The sequence below is a fragment of the Globicephala melas genome, chromosome 7 (assembly GCF_963455315.2).
Source record: "Globicephala melas chromosome 7, mGloMel1.2, whole genome shotgun sequence".
NCBI classification, from domain to species: Eukaryota; Metazoa; Chordata; class Mammalia; order Artiodactyla; family Delphinidae; genus Globicephala; species Globicephala melas.
The window spans coordinates 32,397,822-32,415,920 of record NC_083320.1 but is presented as its reverse complement, the minus strand read 5'-3'; the positions used below and the strand labels follow the sequence as shown (position 1 = coordinate 32,415,920).

Here is an 18,099-nt window from a genome sequence, read left to right as displayed (position 1 = left end):
ATTCTTTGTCCACAATATTATGGAATTTTCCAATCCATGAATATGGAAGAATACCCTCCCACTTTTTGGTCTTTAGCTTTTCTCAATAATTTTTTCTCTTTTCAGTGTAGAGATCTTGTACATCTTTTATTAAATTTACTCCTATTTAGTGGTATTTTAAAAATGCTATCATAAATGCTACAGTTTTTAAATTTCATTGTTTGTTACTTATATATACAGTTGATTTCTGCGTATTGACCTTGTAGTCATTAACCTTGCCAAATTTCCTTATTAAGTCTAATGGTTTATCATGATATCCGAGATTAGTGACAGTTTTATTCTTTTCCAATCCTAATACCTTTCATTTCTTTTCATGCTTTATTGCCAGTTATTCTGTTATACATATATATTTTAAAATATTTATTTATTTATTTTTGGCTGTGTCAGGTCTTAGTTGCGGCACATGGAATCTTCTGTTGTGGTGCTTGACCTTCTCTCTATTTGTGGCTCAGCAGCTCTCTAGTTGTGTTGCACGGGTTCCAGAGCGCGTGGGCTCTGTAGTTGTGACATGCAGTCTTAGTTGCACCGCGGCATGTGAGATGTTAGTTCCCTGACCTGGGATCGAACCTGCATCCCCTGCATTGGAAGGTGAATTCTCAACCACTGGACCACTAGGGAAGTACCTCTGTTATATTTTTAATGTCATTAGCCTCATTAGTACCTTCTCTCTCTTCTTCTTGAATTGTGTTTCTTAAAGTGTTTATCAGTGTGGGTCCAGTCGGGAGAGATAAAGCACACAATTATTTAAATAGGGAAAGTTTAATATAAAGAATTATTAACTACAACAGGGGATTTGGAGTAATGAGAGATTAGCTAGTCGGAAGTAAAGATAACTCTAAAGAATACCAGAATAGCTGGTAAAAGGAGCAGTCACCAACTCTAGGGCTGAGACAGAGCACCCAAGGAAGATCCCATGCTCCCATGACTGATATCCAGACTCTGCCGGAGGGGGCACACCTGTGGATGGCAATCTTGAAATCAGATTCTTCACCTTCCTTAGAGTTTGTTCTTGCTATCTGTTGTGGATTATTGTTGTTCACTTGCTTAGTCTTTTCTAAACTGTTTTTGTAAAGTCTGTATTCTTTGTCATGTGTGGCCACTGAAGCATCTGTTCTGTTAGCTTAATGCTCAGCTGGTGTTTCGACAGATTTTACCTTAAACACTTGAAGCTTACAAAAGAAAATTAAAAAAGCTCTCCCAGTGTTTGCAGATTGGCTTTGTGTTGGAGTCCTCCTTTAACACTTATCCAGGTTTTATACAGCTCTGCCTTTGTTCTCACTTTCTGCTTGTATGGAGCCAGAAGACCCCAGATGTGAAAGCCTAGTCTTCTCAGACCTTTTCTGAGCATGTATCCTGGTCTTGGGCATGTGCATGACTTTCTTAATTCCCTGGTATTTGCAGAAGCTTTTAAAAGCTCCCATTCCCACATTTATCTCTTCTCCCAACCCCTTCCTTCCCTGGCTTCTTGGTCTTTTCATTGCTTGTCCCAGCTGTCGTTTCATGCCCCAGCTTTTGCAGCCAATACCTGCACCTTTAAATGTTTTCGGCAGAAGCCACCTAGGAACCTGTCCTAGCTCTGGAAATGCTCAGAGTTGGGCCAAACAAGGGAAGCCTTTGCACCAGTCCTTGATGGGAGTTGCCAGACAGGTTGAGACCCACAGCCACAATTTTTTGACAAAAATGTCTGTATCGCTTCCTAGCAATTTGCACCAGGAGTATGGGCTGCTGTTCTCTTAGCTGCTGCCTCTCTGGGATATGGGAATTACAGGCAGGCTGTTTAAAATGTCACAGTGCTTTCTTACCACAAAGCAACAGCTTCTTTCTTCATCAAGGCTTCCCCTGGTTGTTGTAAGTCTTTGGCTGTATTCCAGAGTTTTTCAGAAGTTGATTTTGACAGTTTGGACCAGCTCATTACATGCTTTTGGGGAGGGTTAGAGTCTTGGGATTCCCTGTCCTCCATTTTCAGTGACCATTTTGATGACCAGTGGTGATGGTGCTTTTAATAGAGCTCTGTTTTCTGCAGTGCTGTTGACTTTTGGCTACTGTTGAGCTGGGGAGAGAAGGAAAATGAAATAACCTTAAGTTAAAACACTGAAGACCCCACTATCTTACCAAGGTTTAGTTGTTCCTGTTGAATAGACACTTCTCAGTGGGTACTGGGTTTTGGTTAATTGCCAAAGTGCTGGAATGGTTGATGTTAGTTGTTTAGTTGTTTCGCACGTATTTTCACTGTTTTAGAGGGAGACTGAGATCACCAAAGTCCTCACTCCACCATTGTGGAAGTCAGTCTGTCTTCTGGAACATTTTTATTTTTAATTTTTGTTTTATTTTTGTGGTACGTGGGCCTCTTACTGTTGTGGCCTCTCCCGTTGCGGAGCACAGGCTCCGGACGCGCAGGCTCAGCGGCCATGGCTCACGGGCCCAGCCACTCTGCGGCATGTGGGATCTTCCCGGACCTGGCACGAACTCGTGTCCCCTGCATCGTCAGGCGGGCTCTCAACCACTGCGCCACCAGGGAAGCCCTCTTCTGGAACATTTTGAAAGAGAATTGTAATGGAAAATATTATATAGATATGGTAAATTTTCAAAATTATGTTAGTGGCATATGTGTAGATCAGGGAGGTCCTTTACACTGTGACAAAACTTTCATGGAGTTGATATGGGAAAGTAGCTTAAATTTGAGTTCCTAACATGAAAGGGGCTTTATATATTTTACTTCACAAAACCCTTCACAAAACTGTGTTGTGTGACGTAAGTACAATTATCCCTATCACAGCAACCGTGAAAAGTGGGAGATGTCATGCCTGTTTAACTGTTGAGACACCTGAACCTTGGAAAAGTCAAGCAGATTGCGCAAAGTCACATTACTTCTAAGTGACAGAGCCAGAAGTAAACCCAAGGTTTTTCTGACTCCAAAGCTTTTGATCTTCTTATTACACATTGTTTTATTTATTTATTTATTTATTTGTGGCTGCGTTTGGTCTTCGTTGCAGCACGTGGGCATTCTCTAGTTGCGGCAAGTGGGGGCTACTCTTCGTTGCGGTGTGCAGGCTTCTCATTGCAGTGGCTTCTCTTGTTGTGGAGCATGGTCTCTAGGTGCGCAGGCTTCAGTAGTTGTGGAGCGTGGGCTCAGTAGTTGTGGTGCATGGGCTTAGTTGCTCCACGGCATGTGGGATCTTCCCGGACCAGGGCTTGAACCTGTGTCCCCTGCGTTGGCAGGTGGATTCTTAATCACCGCGCCACCAGGGAAGTCCCTACACATTGTTTTTTATTCCACAGGGGATTTGATAAATATTCGTTGGATGAAGGAATGACAAAGAGACTCTGAGAGGTTTCTGTCACTGAAGCATGTCTAGGACTTTTACATATTCATATATTTATTGATTGTTTACTATATCACAGCCAGTCTGTGGGGAACCTTTACCATTTTTAATTAGATACTAAGACTTTAATATCTTTTTTTTTTTTTTTTTTTTGCGGTATGCGGGCCTCTCACTGTTGTGGCCTCTCCCGTTGCGGAGCACAGGCTCCGGACGCGCAGGCTCAGCGGCCATGGCTCACGGGCCCAGCCACTCCACGGCATATGGGATCTTCCCGGACCGGGGCACAAACCCATGTCCCCTGCATCGGCAGGCAGACTCTCAACCACTGTGCCACCAGGGAAGGCCAAGACTTTAATATCTTAATTTCCTTTAGGTTTAAGGTTTTCCCAGCCTTTGAACATTTAACTTATATTTTCTGTTTTCACTGTTGTGGTTTTTTTGTTTTCCAAATCAGCCCTTTGACAGAATCTGAACCTAAACGATTAGGGATGTAATTATTGGTGGAGCCAGTGTTAGCCTGACAGGTCAGTAAACACCTGAATGTTTGCTGTGATTAAGGAGTTGAACTGTATACTCTATGAAATGAGTCTACTTGATGGATTTTTCTAAGATTTAGTAGGAGAAAATAGTAAATCATTGTGTTTTTCTGTTTTCTTTCAGCTTTCGGAAGAATTATTGGATAAGTGGCTCTCCTACCCAGAGTCCCAACATGTCCCTCTCTGCCAGCATATGCTTGGCTTTGCAATGAAGTCTGTTACGCAGATGGTAATGGGTAGTACATTTGAAGATGAACAAGAAGTCATTCGCTTCCAAAAGAATCATGGCACAGTAAGTCTAGGGCCAAATTTAAAATTACTCTTTCATCAAATTAGATAGTTGAATAATGTAGACTTTGCCTCTTAAGAAGAAGGTTTAAGATTCTGTAGTACAGAATTTCCTTGTTTGGGGCCAAAAACAATGCAAGAAGGTTAATTCCCTTTTTTAAAAATTTAAGAATTACTTTTTTTTTTTTCTTTCTTTTTCTTTTATTTTGCAATATGCGGGCCTCTCACCGCTGTGGCCTCCCCCGTTGCGGAGCACACACAGGCCCAGCCGCTCTGCGGCACGTGGGATCTTCCCGGACCGGGGCATGAACCCGCGTCCCCTGCATCGGCAGGCGGACTCTCAACCACTGTGCCACCAGGGAAGCCCAAGAATTACTTTTTTAAGCAGTTACTTTTTAAAAAAAATTTATGTATATTATTTATTTATTTTTGGCTGCGTTGGGTCTTCATTGATGCTTGTGGGCTGTCTCTAGTTGAGAGAGCAGGGGCAACTCTTCTCTTCTTGCGGTGCGTGGGCTTCTTCTTGTGGTGGCTCCTCTTGTTCTCTTGTTGAGCACGAGCTTTAGGCGCATGGGCTTCAGTAGTTGTGGCACACGGGCTTAGTTGCTCTGTGGCATGTGGGATCTTCACCAGGGATCAAACCCGTTTCACCTGCATTGGCAGGTGGATTCTCGACCACTGCACCACCAGGGAGTCCCTAAGCAGTTACTTTTTGAAATTTAAAAAATGAATGACTAAAAAAAATTTTTCTTTTAATATGTAGCAAGTATGTCGGGAGTTCCCTGGTGGCCTAGCGGTTAGGATTTTGGGCTTTCACTGCTGTGGCCCAGGTTTAATCCCTGGTTGGGGAACTGAGATCCTGCAAGCCATGTGGCGTGGCAAAACACCCAAAACCAAGTGTGTTATAAAATAATACTAATTTCTAGAATAAGGAGAAAAACCATACTTAATAGAGACTACGTCCTCTATAGAAAGAAATTAAAGTTGATGGAGTGTTAAAATACTAAAATGAATATGAAGAAAGGCTAATGCAGTTGAAAACAGGTTTACTGTTTGCCTTTGTGAACTCACATATGGACTTTATTATTCTCTATTTTTATCAGTCTCAACATTATATTACTTTATTTGTTTCAAATCATACTTAAGTCATTTACTTCACTGCATTTTGGATCTCTGAGAAATCACTTATTTTCTTCAAATCTATAAAAACAGGTTAAATAATATAATGTGTGTAAAACAAAATCACTAGGCACTGTGGCTTAACACTCTGTCACTGTTTAATATTATCATTTTTCCCTTTAAAATGGTTTTATTACTTGTGTTTGATGATTGAAAAATATACATTTCTTAGAAAACGTTCACATGTTCAAGAGCGTAAAAATAAAAGTGGAAAAATCACTCTAATTCCCCTTCCTAGAGTAAACTACTCAGGTTACCCAGCTAAAACAAATTGGCTAAGGAATTCCTAAAATGTTTTCATATTTTAACGAAGAATCAATTTTTGACTCAGTTGTTGATATCTGATTTTTTTCATGTTGATGAGACCGCAGTTTTAAAACGGGACCTCCACTATTATTTCCAGAATTTTATTCTAAACTGCTGATACCTATTCCTATTCTGCGTATTTTTATGCTGGCATTTTCTTTACCTTTCTTTCCTTAGAATTTCAAAGTAGAAATAATAATTTCAAACTTACAGAAAAGTTGCAGCCAGTACTAGGAACTCCCGTAATATCCTTCGCCCAGGTTCACCAGTTGTTTACATTTTGCCCCATTTGCTTTTGTCATTCATTCTCTATCTATCCATCCATCCATCCGTCCGTCCGTCCATCCATCCATCCATCCATTCCTCCTCTCCTTACCCAAACCATTTGAGAGTAAAGTAGACATTTTGCTTCTTTCCCCCTAAATACTTCAGTCTGTATATCCTAAAAACAAGGATATTCTCTCATATAGCAACAACATGGTTGTCAAACTTGGGAAATTTAGCATTCATACCATACTTTTATCCAGAGCCGATATTCAGATTTCTTTACTTTTAGTGGTCAAACCTCTTTAATGTGAAACAGTTTCTCAGCTTTTCTTTGTTTCTTGACCTTGACATTTTTTTTTAAGTACAGGATAATTATTTTGTGGACTGTCCCTCATTTGGGTTTGACTAGATTCAAATTACATATTTTTGGGTGTGACTAGATTCAAATTGTATATTTTTGGCAGCAATCTGGCATTTTCTTAACATTACTGGAAGTTGTCAAAGTTTTCAGACCAGGGCTTCCCTGGTGGCGCAGTGGTGAGAGTCCGCCTGCAGATGCAGGGGACACGGGTTCGTGCCCCGGTCCGGGAAGATCCCACATGCCGCGGAGCGGCTGGGCCCGTGAGCCATGGCCGTTGAGCCTGCGCGTCCGGAGCCTGTGATCCGCAACGGGAGAGGCCACAGCAGTGAGAGGCCCGCGTACCGCAAAAAAAAAAAAAAAAAAAAAAAAAAAAGTTTTCAGACCATAAACATGACTTAAAATCCTGCCTTAAATGATCTTCAATTTCTGAAACACCCCGGGGCTGCTGTTGTCCAGCCGTGCCACCAGGAGCACTAACCAGGTTGTGAATGCAGAGGCAGTGACAGCTGCACCATGACTGTTGCTTGGCTGACAGCACTTGGGAGATGTCGTCAGTCATAAGATGCATACCGCTTTCACAGGCGTTAACATGTGAAAAATGTTCACCTCACACCCAACTGCATACTGTTTCTGAACTACCCTCCAAAAACATTGTCCCAGTTATTTTCCCACCAGCATTAGCGTGCTCTTTCCTTGTGCTTTTGACATTTAGAGTTATGTGTCTTTTAAATATCTGCCTATCTTGTAAGTAAAAAATGATTTTTTATGATTAAAATTTATAATTCTTTTATTGTTTGTGAGGTTAAACATTGTTTAATATTTTTGCTGAACAACTTGTGTTTCATCTTTTGTGGGATGCTTTCTCATGTCCTTCACCCATATTTCTATCAATGTGTTTCTTTTTCTTACTAATCTGTAAGAGCTTTTTATTTTTATCTCAATTTTCATTTGCTTTTACGTTTATTTATAGTGCTTTTAAATTTTTATTTATTTTTTAGAAGATTTTTTTGATGTGGACCATTTAAAAAGTCTTTACTGAATCTGTTACAATATTGCTTCTGTTTTATGTTTTGGTTTTTTGGCTGCGAGGCATGTGGGATCTTAGCTCCCTGACCAGGGATCGAACCTGCACTCTCTGCATTGGAAGTCAAAGTGTTAACCATTGGGCCACCAGTGAAGTCCCCTATAGTGCTTTTTTAAAAAGACTTCTTTTTTAAGCAGTTTTAGGTTTACAGTAAAATTGAGAGGATGGTACAGAGATTTCCCATATACCCCCTGTTTCCACACATGCATAGTCTCCCCCATTATCAATATCATTCACTAGAATGGTGCATTTTTTGCCAAGGATGAACCTACATTGGACACATAATAATCACCCAGAGTCCATAGATTATGTAAGGGTTCACACTTGATGCCGTACATTCAATGGCTTTGGACAAATGTATAATGACCTATATCCATCATTATAATATCGTCCCCCACAGTCTCAGCAACCACTGATCTTTTTCTTGTATCCATAATTTTGCCTTTTCCAGAATTTTGTATGACATTGGAATAATACAGTATATACCCTTAGATTGGCTTCTTTCACTTAGCAATATGTATTAATATTTAAGCTTCCTCCTTGTCTTTTCTTTTTTTTAAAAAAAATATTTATTTATTTATTTATTTGGCTGTGCTGGGTCTTAGCTGTGGCACCTGGGATCTTTGTTTTGCCATGTGGGATAGCTGTGGCATGTGGAATCTTCGTTGTGCCATGTGGGATCTTTCGTTGCGGAGTGTGGGTTCTTTGTTGTGGTATGCGGGCTCAGTAGTTGCGGTGCATGGGCTCTAGAGCACCTGGGCTCAGTAGTTGGGGCACGCGGTCTTAGTTGCCCTGCAGCATGTGGGAACTTAGTTCCCTGATGAGGAATCGAACCCACATCCCTTGCATTGGAAGGCAGATTCTTAAGCACTGGACCACCAGGGCATTCCCCCTCCATGTCTTTTCATGGTTCTTTTAGCTGGATAGTATTCCATTGTGTGTACCACAGTTTATTCATTCACCTGCTAAAGGACCTCTTGGTTGCTTACAAGTTTTGGCAATTATGAATAAAGCTGCCATAAATATCTTGTGGAGGTTTTTGTATCAACATAAATTTCCAGCTTCTTTGGGTAAATACCAAGGAGTATGATTGCTGGATCATATTGAAAGAGTATTTTTTGTTTTGTAAGAAACTGTGTTTGAGGATTCAATGGATATATCCTCTAGATCACACCTTCTTTGCTAAGCCAAAACCAGTATACTATCAGTAATAAGCCTGTCAAAGGCATTCTTCATTTCTGTTACAGTGTTTTTGATCTCTAGTTTTTTGTCGTTGTTGTTGTTCTTTCTTAGGATTTTCATCTCTCTGCTTACATTGCCTACCTGTTCTTGCATGCTGTCTACTTTATCCTTTACTTAAGGATCATTTAGAGCCCTTAGCCTATTACCCTTTAGAGCCTTTAGCAATTAATCATAGTTGTTTTAAATTCCTGATCTGATAATTCCAAGATTCCTGCCATTCTGATGCTCGGTTTGTTTCTTCAAATTGTGTTTTTTGCCTTTTGGTATGGCTCGTAACTTTTTCTTGATAGCCAGACATGATGTACTGTGTAAAAGAAACTAGTGTATATAGGCCTTTAGCAGTGTGGTGGTGAGGTGTGGAGAAAGGGGAAGCATTCCATAATCCTGTGATTAGGTCTGTCTTTTAGTGAGCCTATGCATTTGGACTGTGAACTTCACCAGTGTTTCTCAGTTTTTTTCTCCCCCCTTAGGTGGGAAAGGATGGCTAGCATAGGCGGGAGTTCGGTACTTGCCTTCTCCCACGGGAAAGACTAGACTTGACTGGGATTGAATATCCCTTTCCCAGCTCTGTTAATACCCCAGAAGGTTAGACTCTGGCTAATGAGTTCCCTCTGAGGGCAGGCCTTGTTAAAGAAGAGCAGAGTGCTCTGCCTTATTTTAAATGGGTTCCTTTTTCAGCCCCCCTGCTGGAAACCTAAGGGGATTTTTCTCTTATATTTACTGTGGGAACCTGGTCAAGCTCCCAGAAGTAAATCTCACTTGGGGGGCCCTGTGTCTGGGTCCCCTGGAGTTTTTAACTGTCAGAGTTGTCATACTGAATCTCTAGCCATTTGTCAATTAGAGTTCAGGTTTTCCTACCCCAGCACTGGTTCCTGAGGTAGTTTCCACTTGTATATCTGTTTCAGTAAAGTGTGACTCCCTGTTTTCACCTGTCTCTCCAGTCTTGGGGGCCACAGTTTGCCCTGGGTCCTCCTCTGTCTCAGAGATCCAAGAAGACTTGTTGATTTCTGTCTGTTCAGCAAAAAGCTGAACTTCATTCTCACTTTAAGGGTATTCCTACATTTTCACGGTACTTTTTTTTTAAATAAAGATTCTATACTTAAATTCATTATTTATTTATTTATTTATTTATTTATTTATGGTTACATTGGGTCTTTGTTGCTGTGCGCGGGCTTTCTCTAGTTGTGGCGAGCGGGGGCTACTCTTGGTTGCGGTGCGCAGGCTTCTCATTGCAGTGGCTTCTCTTGTTGTGGAGCACAGGCTCTAGGTGCGCGGGCTTCTGTAGTTGTGGTACGTGGGCTTCAGTAGTTGTGGCACGCGGGCTTCAGTAGTTGTGGCACACGGGCTTCAGTAGTTGTGGCTAATGAGCTTTAGAGCGCAGGCTCAGTAGTTGTGGCGCACGAGCCTAGTTGCTCCGTGGCATGTGGGATCTTCCTGGACTAGGGCTCGAACCTGTGTCCCCTGCATTGGCAGGCGGATTCTTAACCACTGTGCTACCAGGGAAGCCCTACATTACTTTTAATAGTTTAATTTTTTACATTGAAATAATCTGAAAGGCATACCTTTGTAAGATAAGACTTGAGGACTCTTAACTCTATTAATAATTTAAAAAATATTTAGCATTGTTTAATAAGTGTTTTGTCCTTTCCCAGGTTCTTTCAGAACTTTTGAATTATAAACAATTTTTTAAGGGCTAATTATCCAATTTTGAAATAATTAGAAGCCTATTCTGTTGTTTACCCTCTCTAAATCTTAGACTAATTTTTAACCTTTTTCTGGATCTCAGCCAAACCTTATCAGTATTGCAGGTGAAGTAAAAATTTGGAATTCCGGATGAATTTTACTTATCCACTGGTACCATTATAATAAAAAATTGAGAATTGACTCTACTGCAGTGTTCTTTTCCTCCCTGTGCATATACTTCTTTGAAATTCAGGAAGGGAACTTTTTTTTTTTTTTTGCGGTTCACGGGCCTCTCACTGTTGTGGCCTCTCCCATTGCGGAGCACAGGCTCCGGACGCGCAGGCTCAGCGGCCATGGCTCACGGGCCCAGCCTCTCCGCGCCATGTGGGATCTTCCCAGACCAGGGCACAAACCCATGTCCCCTGCATCGGCAGGTGGACTCTCAACCACTGCGCCACCAGGGAAGCCCGGAAGGGAACTTTTGACTTTCTAATTATAATTAGTTTGGAAGTACTTTGAATGAAATTATTAAAATGTATTTGTGCCCTATCCTTAAAGACTATGGAGTAAATGATTATGCAGCCCACTTGAAAAGGGGAGTTTAATTAACAGTTCTGTTAGTGAGACAGGTTCTCCAGCTGTTAGCTTAGATTGCTTGATATGATTTGGAAAATTTACATATTAGGTAATAGATATGTTTTCCTATTTTCAGGTTTGGTCGGAGATTGGAAAAGGCTTTCTAGATGGATCACTTGATAAAAGTACAACTCGGAAAAAACAATATGAAGATGGTAAGTTTTATCACTATTAATTTTTAGTAAGGACTAAAGGAAATGTGCCCTAATTTTAATGGGGCTATGTCTGATTGATGAACATATAGGTCATGTATATTTTCTTCCTTTATTTATTTATTTATATTTTTAATCTTTATTGGAGTATAAGTGCTTTCCAATGGTGTGTTAGTTTCTGCTTTATAACAAAGTGAATCAGTTATATGTATACGTATGTTTCCATATTCTTCCCTCTTGCGTCTCACTCCCTCCCACCCTCCCTATCCCACCCCTCCAGGCAGTCACAAAGCAACGAGCTGATCTCCCTGTGCTATGCAGATGCTTCCCACTAGCTATCTACCTTACGTTTGATAGTGTATATATGTCCATACCTCTCTCTCGCTTTGTCACAGCTTACCCTTCCCCCTCCCCATATCCTCAAGTCCATTCTCTAGTAGGTCTGTGTCTTTATTCCTGTCTTACCCCTGGGTACTTCATGACATTTTTTTTCTTAAATTCCATATATATGTGTTAGCATACGGTATTTGTCTTTCTCTTTCTGACTTACTTCACTCTGTATGACAGACTCTAGTTCCATCCACCTCACTACAAATAATTCGGTTTCATTTCTTTTTATGCCTGGGTAATATTCCATTGTATATATGTGCAACATCTTCTTTATCCATTCATCTGTCAATGGACATTTAGGTTGCTTACATGTCCTGGCTATTGTAAATAGAGCTGCAATGAATATTGTGGTAGATGACTGTTTTTGAATTATGGTTTTCTCAGGGTATATGCCCAGGAGTGGGATTGCTGGGTCATATGGTAGTTCTATTTATAGTTTTTTAAGGAACCTCCATACTGTTCTCCACAGTGGCTGTATCAATTTACATTCCCACCAACAGTGCAAGAGTGTTCCTTTTTCTCCACACCCTCTCCAGCATTTATTGTTTCTAGAGTTTTTGATGATGGCGATTCTGACTGGTGTGAGATGATATCTCATTGTAGTGTTTTTTTTTTTTTTTTTTTTTGTGGTACACGGGCCTCTCACTGTTGTGGTCTCTCCCATTGAGGAGCACAGGCTCTGGGCGCGCAGGCTTAGCGGCCATGGCTCACAGGCCCAGCCGCTCCGTGGCATGTGGGATCTTCCCAGGCCAGGGCACGAACCTGTGTCCCCTGCATTGGCAGATGGACTCTCAACCACTGCGCCACCAGGGAAGACCCTCATTGTAGTTTTGATTTGCATTTCTCTAATGATTAATGATGTTGAGCATTCGTTCATGTGTTTGTTGGCAGTCTGTATATCTTCTTTGGAGAAATGTCTATTTAGGTTTTCTGCCCATTTTTGGATTGGGTTGTTTGTTTTTTTGTTATTGAGCTGCATGAGCTGCTTATAAATTTTGGAGATTAATCTTTTGTCAGTTGCTTCATTTGCAAATAGTTTCTCCCATTCTGAGGGTTGTCTTTCGGTCTTGTTTATGGTTTCCTTTGCTGTGGAAAAGCTTTGAAGTTTCATTAGGTCCCATTTGTTTATTTTTGTTTTTATTTCCATTTCTCTAGGAGGTGGGTGAAAAAGGATCTTGCTGCGATTTATGTCATAGAGTGTTCTGTCTATGTTTTCCTCTAAGAGTTTGACAGTTTCTGGCCTTACATTTAGGTCTTTAATCCATTTTGAGCTTATTTTTGTGTATGGTGCTAGGGAGTGATCTAATCTCATACTTTTACATGTAGCTATCCAGTTTTCCCAGCACCACTTCTTGAAGAGGCTGTTCTTTCTCCACTGTACATTCCTGCCTCCTTTATCAAAGATAAGCTGACCATATGTGCGTGGGTTTATCTCTGGACTTTCTATGCTGTTCCATTGATCTGTCTTTCTGTTTTTGTGCCAGTACCATACTGTCTTCATTACTGTAGCTTTGTAGTATAGTCTGAAGTTAGGGAGCCTGATTCCTCCAGCTCCATTTTTCATTCTCAAGATTGGTTTGGCTATTTGGGGTCTTTTGTGTTTCCATACAAATTGTGAAATTTTTTGTTCTAGTTCTGTGAAAAATGCCAGTGGTAGTTTGATGGGGATTGCATTGAATCTGTAGATTGCTTTGGGTAGTAGAGTCATTTTCACAATGTTGATTCTTCCAATCCAAGAACATGGTATATCTCTCCATTTATTTGTATTATGTTTAATTTCTTTCATCAGTGTCTTATAATTTTCTGCATATAGGTCTTTTGTCTCCTTAGGTAGGTTTATTCCTGGATATTTCATTCTTTTTGTTCCAATGGTAAATGGGAGTGTTTTCTTGATTTCACTTTCAGATTTTTCATCATTAGTGTATAGGAATGCCAGAGATTTCTGTGCATTAATTTTGTATCCTGCTACTTTACCAAATTCATTGATTAGCTCTAGTAGTTTTCTGGTAGCATCTTTAGGATTCTCTATGTATAGTATCATGTCATGTGCAAACAGTGACAGCTTTACTCTTCTTTTCCAATTTCGATTCCTTTTATTTCCTTTTCTTCTCTGATTGCTGTGGCTAAAACTTCCAAAACTATGTTGAATAAGAGTGGTGAGAGTGGGCAACCTTGTCTTGTTCCTGATCTTAGTGGAAATGCTTTCACTTTTTCACCATTGAGGATGATGTTGGCTGTGGGTTTGTCATATATGGCCTTTATTATGTTGAGGAAAGTTCCATCTATGCCTACTTTCTGCAGGGTTTTTATCATAAATGGGTGTTTAATTTTGTCAAAAGCTTTCTCTGCATCTACTGAGATTATCATATGGTTTTTCTCCTTCAGTTTGTTAATATGATGTATCACGTTGATTGATTTGTGTATATTGAAGAATCCTTGCATTCCTGGAATACACCCCACTTGATCATGGTGTATGATCGGTTTAATGTGCTGCTAGATTCTGTTTGCTAGTATTTTGTTGAGGATTTTTACATCTATGTTCATCAGTGATATTGGCCTGTAGTTTTCCTTCTTTGTGACATCCTTGTCTGGTTTTGGTATCAGGGTGATGGTGGCCTCGTAGAATGAGTTTGGGAGTGTTCCTTCCTCTGTTATATTTTGGAACAGTCTGAGAAGGATGGATGTTAGCTCTTCCCTAAATGTTTGATAGAATTCGCCTGTGAAGCCATCTGGTCCTGGGCTTTTGTTCGTTGGAAGATTTTTAATCACAGTTTCAATTTCAGTGCTTGTGATGGGTCTGTTCCTATTTTCTATTTCTTCCTGATTCAGTCTTGGCAGGTTGTGCATTTCCAAGAATTTGTCCATTTCTTCCAGGTTGTCCATTTTATTGGCATAGAGTTGCTTGTAGTAATCTCTCATGATCCTTTGTATTTCTGCAGTGTCAGTTGTTACTTCTCCTTTTTCATTTCTAATTCTACTGATTTGAGTCTTCTCCGTTTTGTTCTTGATGAGTCTTACTAATGGTTTATCAATTTTGTTTATCTTCTCAAAGAATCAGCTTTTAGTTTTATTGATCTTTGCTATTTTTTCCTTCATTTCTTTTTCATTTATTTCTGATCTGATGTTTATCATTTCTTTCCTTTTGCTAACTTTGGGGTTTTTTTGTTCTTCTTTCTCTAGTTGCTTTAGGTGCAAGGTTAGGTTGTTTATTCGAGATGTTTCCTGTTTCTTAAGGTAGTATTGTATGGCTATAAACTTCCCTCTTAGAACTGCTTTTGCTGCATCCCATAGATTTTGGGTCGTCGTGTCTCCATTGTCAGTTGTTTCTAGGTATTCTTTGATTTCCTCTTTGACTTCCTCAGTGATCACTTCGTTGTTAAGTAGTGTATTGTTTAGCCTCCATGTGTTTGTATATTTTACAGATCTTTTCCTGTAATTGATATCTAGTCTCATAGCACTGTGGTCAGAAAAGACTTGATACAATTTCAATTTTCTTAAATTTACCAAGGCTTGATTTGTGACCCAAGATATCTATCCTGGAGAATGTTCCATGAGCACTTGTGAAAAACATGTATTCTGTTGTTTTTGGATGGAATGTCCTATAAATATCAATTAAGTCCCTCTTGTTTAATGTATCATCTAAAGCTTGTGTTTCCTTATTTATTTTCATTTTGGATGATCTGTCCATTGGTGAAAGTGGGGTGTTAAAGTCCCCTACTATGAATGTGTTACTGTCGATTTCCCCTTTTATGGCTGTTAGTATTTGCCTTATGTATTGAGGTGCTCCTATGTTGGGTGCACAAATATTTACAATTGTTATATCTTCTTCTTGGATCGATCCCTTGATCATTATGTAGTGTCCTTCTTTGTCTCTTCTAATAGTCTTTATTTTAAAGTCTATTTTGTCTGATATGAGAATGCTACTCCAGCTTTCTTTTGGTTTCCATTTGCATGAAATATCTTTTTCCATCCCCTTACTTTCAGTCTGTATGTGTCTCTGGGTCTGAAGTGGGTCTCTTGTAGACAGCAAAGATATGGGTCTTGTTTTTGTATCCATTCAGCCAATCTGTGTCTTTTGGTGCGAGCATTTATTCCATTTACATTTAAGGTAATTATCGACATGTATGTTCCTATTCCCATTTTCTTAGCTGTTTTGGGTTCATTATTGTAGGTCTTTTCCTTCTCTTGTGTTTCTTGCCTAGGGAAGTTCCTTTAGCAGTTGTAAAGCTGGTTTGGTGGTGCTGAACTCTCTCAGCTTTTGCTTGTCTGTAAAGGTTTTAATTTCTCCATCAAATCTGAATGAGATCCTTGCTGGGTAGAGTAATCTTGGTTGCAGGTTTTTCTCCTTCATCACTTTAAATATGTCCTACCAGTCCCTTCTGGCTTGCAGAGTTTCTGCTGAAAGATCAGCTGTTAACCTTATGGGGTTTCACTTGTGTGTTATTTTTCCCTTGCTGCTTTTAATATGTTTTCTTTGTATTTAATTTTTGACAGTTTTGATTAATATGTGTCTTGGCGTATTTCTCCTTGGATTTATCCTGTATGGGACTCTTTGGGCTTCCTGGACATGATTAACAATTTCCTTTCCCATATTATGGAAGTTTTCAACTATAATCTCTTCAAATATTTTCTCAGTCCCTTTCTTTTTCTCTTCTTCTGGAACCCCTATAATTCGAATGTTGGTGTGTTTAATGTTGTCCCAGAGGTCTCTGAGACTGTCCTCAGTTCTTTTCATTCCTTTTTCTTTATTCTGCTCTGCAGTATTTATTTCCACTATTTTATCTTTCAGATCACTTATCTGTTTTTCTGCCTCAGTTATTCTGCTATTGATCCCATCTAGAGTATTTTTAATTTCATTTATTGTGTTGTTCATCGTTGTTTGTTTCATCTTTATTTCTTCTAGGTCCTTGTTAAATGTTTCTTGCATTTTGTCTATTCTGTTTCCAAGATTTTGGATCATCCTTACTATCATTATTCTGGATGCTTTTTCAGGTAGACTGCCTATTTCCTCTTCATTTATTAGGTCTGGTGGGTTTTTATCTTGCTCCTTCATCTGCTGTGTTTTTCTGTCTTCTCATTTTGCTTATCTTACTGTGTTAGGGGTCTCCTTTTTGCAGGCTGCAGGTTCGTAGTTCCCATTGTTTTTGGTGTCTCTCCCCAGTGGCTGTGGTTGGTTCAGTGGGTTGTATAGGCTTCCTGGTGGAGGGGACTAGTGCCTGTGTTCTGGTGGATGAGGCTGGATCTTGTCTTTCTGGTGGGCAGGTCCACATCTGGTGGTGTGTTTTGGGGTGTCTGTGGGCTTATGATTTTAGGCAGCCTCTCTGCTAATGGATGGGATTGTGTTCCTGTCTTGCTAGTTGTTTGGCATAGGATGTCCAGCACTGTAGCTTGCTGGTCGTTGAGTGAAGCTGGGTGCTGGTGTTGAGATGGAGATCTCTGGGAGATTTTCACCGTTTGATATTATGTGTAGCTGGGAGATCTCTTGTGGACCAGTGTCGTGAAGTTGGCTCTCCCACCTCAGAGGCACAGCACTGACTCTTGGCTGCAGCATCCACATGGCTCAGAGTAAAAGGGAAAGAAGATAAAGTACAATAAATTAAAGTAATTTAAAATATAATAAAGTTATTAAAATAAAAAAAATAATTATTAAGAAAAAATTTTTTAAAAAACGGACGGATAGAACCCTTGGACAAGTGGTGGAAGCAAAGCTATACAGACAAAATCTCACACAGAAGCATACACATACACACTCACAAAAAGAGGAAAAGGGGAAAAAATCATAAATCTTGCTCTCAAAGTCTACCTCCTCAGTTTGGGATGATTCCTTGTCTATTCATGTATTCCACAGATGCAGGGTACATCAAGTTGATTGTGGAGCTTTAATCCGCTGTTTCTGAGGCTGCTGGGAGAGATTTCCCTTTCTCTTCTTTGTTTTCACAGCTCCCAGGGGCTCAGCGTTGGATTTGGACATGCCTCTGCATGTAGGTTGCAGGAGGGCGTCTGTTCTTCGCTCAGACAGGACGGGGTTAAAGGAGCTGCTGATTCAGCGGCTCTGACTTATCCAGGCCGGCGGGGGGGGGAGCGGTGGAGGGGCATGGAGTACAGGGCGGGCCTGCGGCAGCAAAGGCCAACATGACGTTGCACCAGCCTGAGGCACGCCGTGCGTTCTTCTGGGGAAGTTGTCCTTGGATCCCGGGACCCTGGCAGTGGCGGGCTGCACAGGCTCCCCGGAATGGTGGTGTGGACAGTGACCTGTGCTCGCACACAGGCTTCTTGGTGGCAGCAGCAGCATTCTTAGCGTCTCATGCCCGTCTCTTGGGCCAGCGCTTTTAGCCACGGCTCAGGCCCGTCTCTGGAGTTCCTTTAAGCAGCGCTCTTAATCCCCTCTCCTCACGCAGCAGGAAACAAAGAGGGAAGAAAAAGTCTCTTGCCTCTTCGGGAGCTCCAGACTTTTCCCCGGACTCCCTGCCGGCTAGCTGGGGCGCACTAACCCCCTGCAGGCTGTGTTCATGCCGCCAATCCCAGTCCTCTCCTGGCACTCCAACCGAAGCCGGAGCCTCAACTCCCAGCCCCGCCCTCCCTGGAGGGTGAGCAGACAAGCCTCTCAGGCTGG

General features: G+C 40.8%; 1 protein-coding gene across 3 annotated transcripts in view; it reads left to right on the top strand.

The window, feature by feature from the left end:
• Positions 1-18,099, top strand: part of CYP20A1 (cytochrome P450 family 20 subfamily A member 1) — a 78,495-nt gene that overhangs the window by 24,316 nt on the left and 36,080 nt on the right. For 2 of the 3 annotated variants that reach the window (XM_030854244.3, XM_070045925.1), the window contains exons 5-6: positions 4,023-4,190; positions 11,021-11,099. In XM_030854244.3, the coding sequence (XP_030710104.1) occupies positions 4,023-4,190; positions 11,021-11,099 (247 nt within the window). Of the gene's footprint in view, positions 1-3,821; positions 3,887-4,022; positions 4,191-11,020; positions 11,100-18,099 lie in introns of those variants that run through there. The other variant, XM_060302022.2, reaches the window with a different exon arrangement.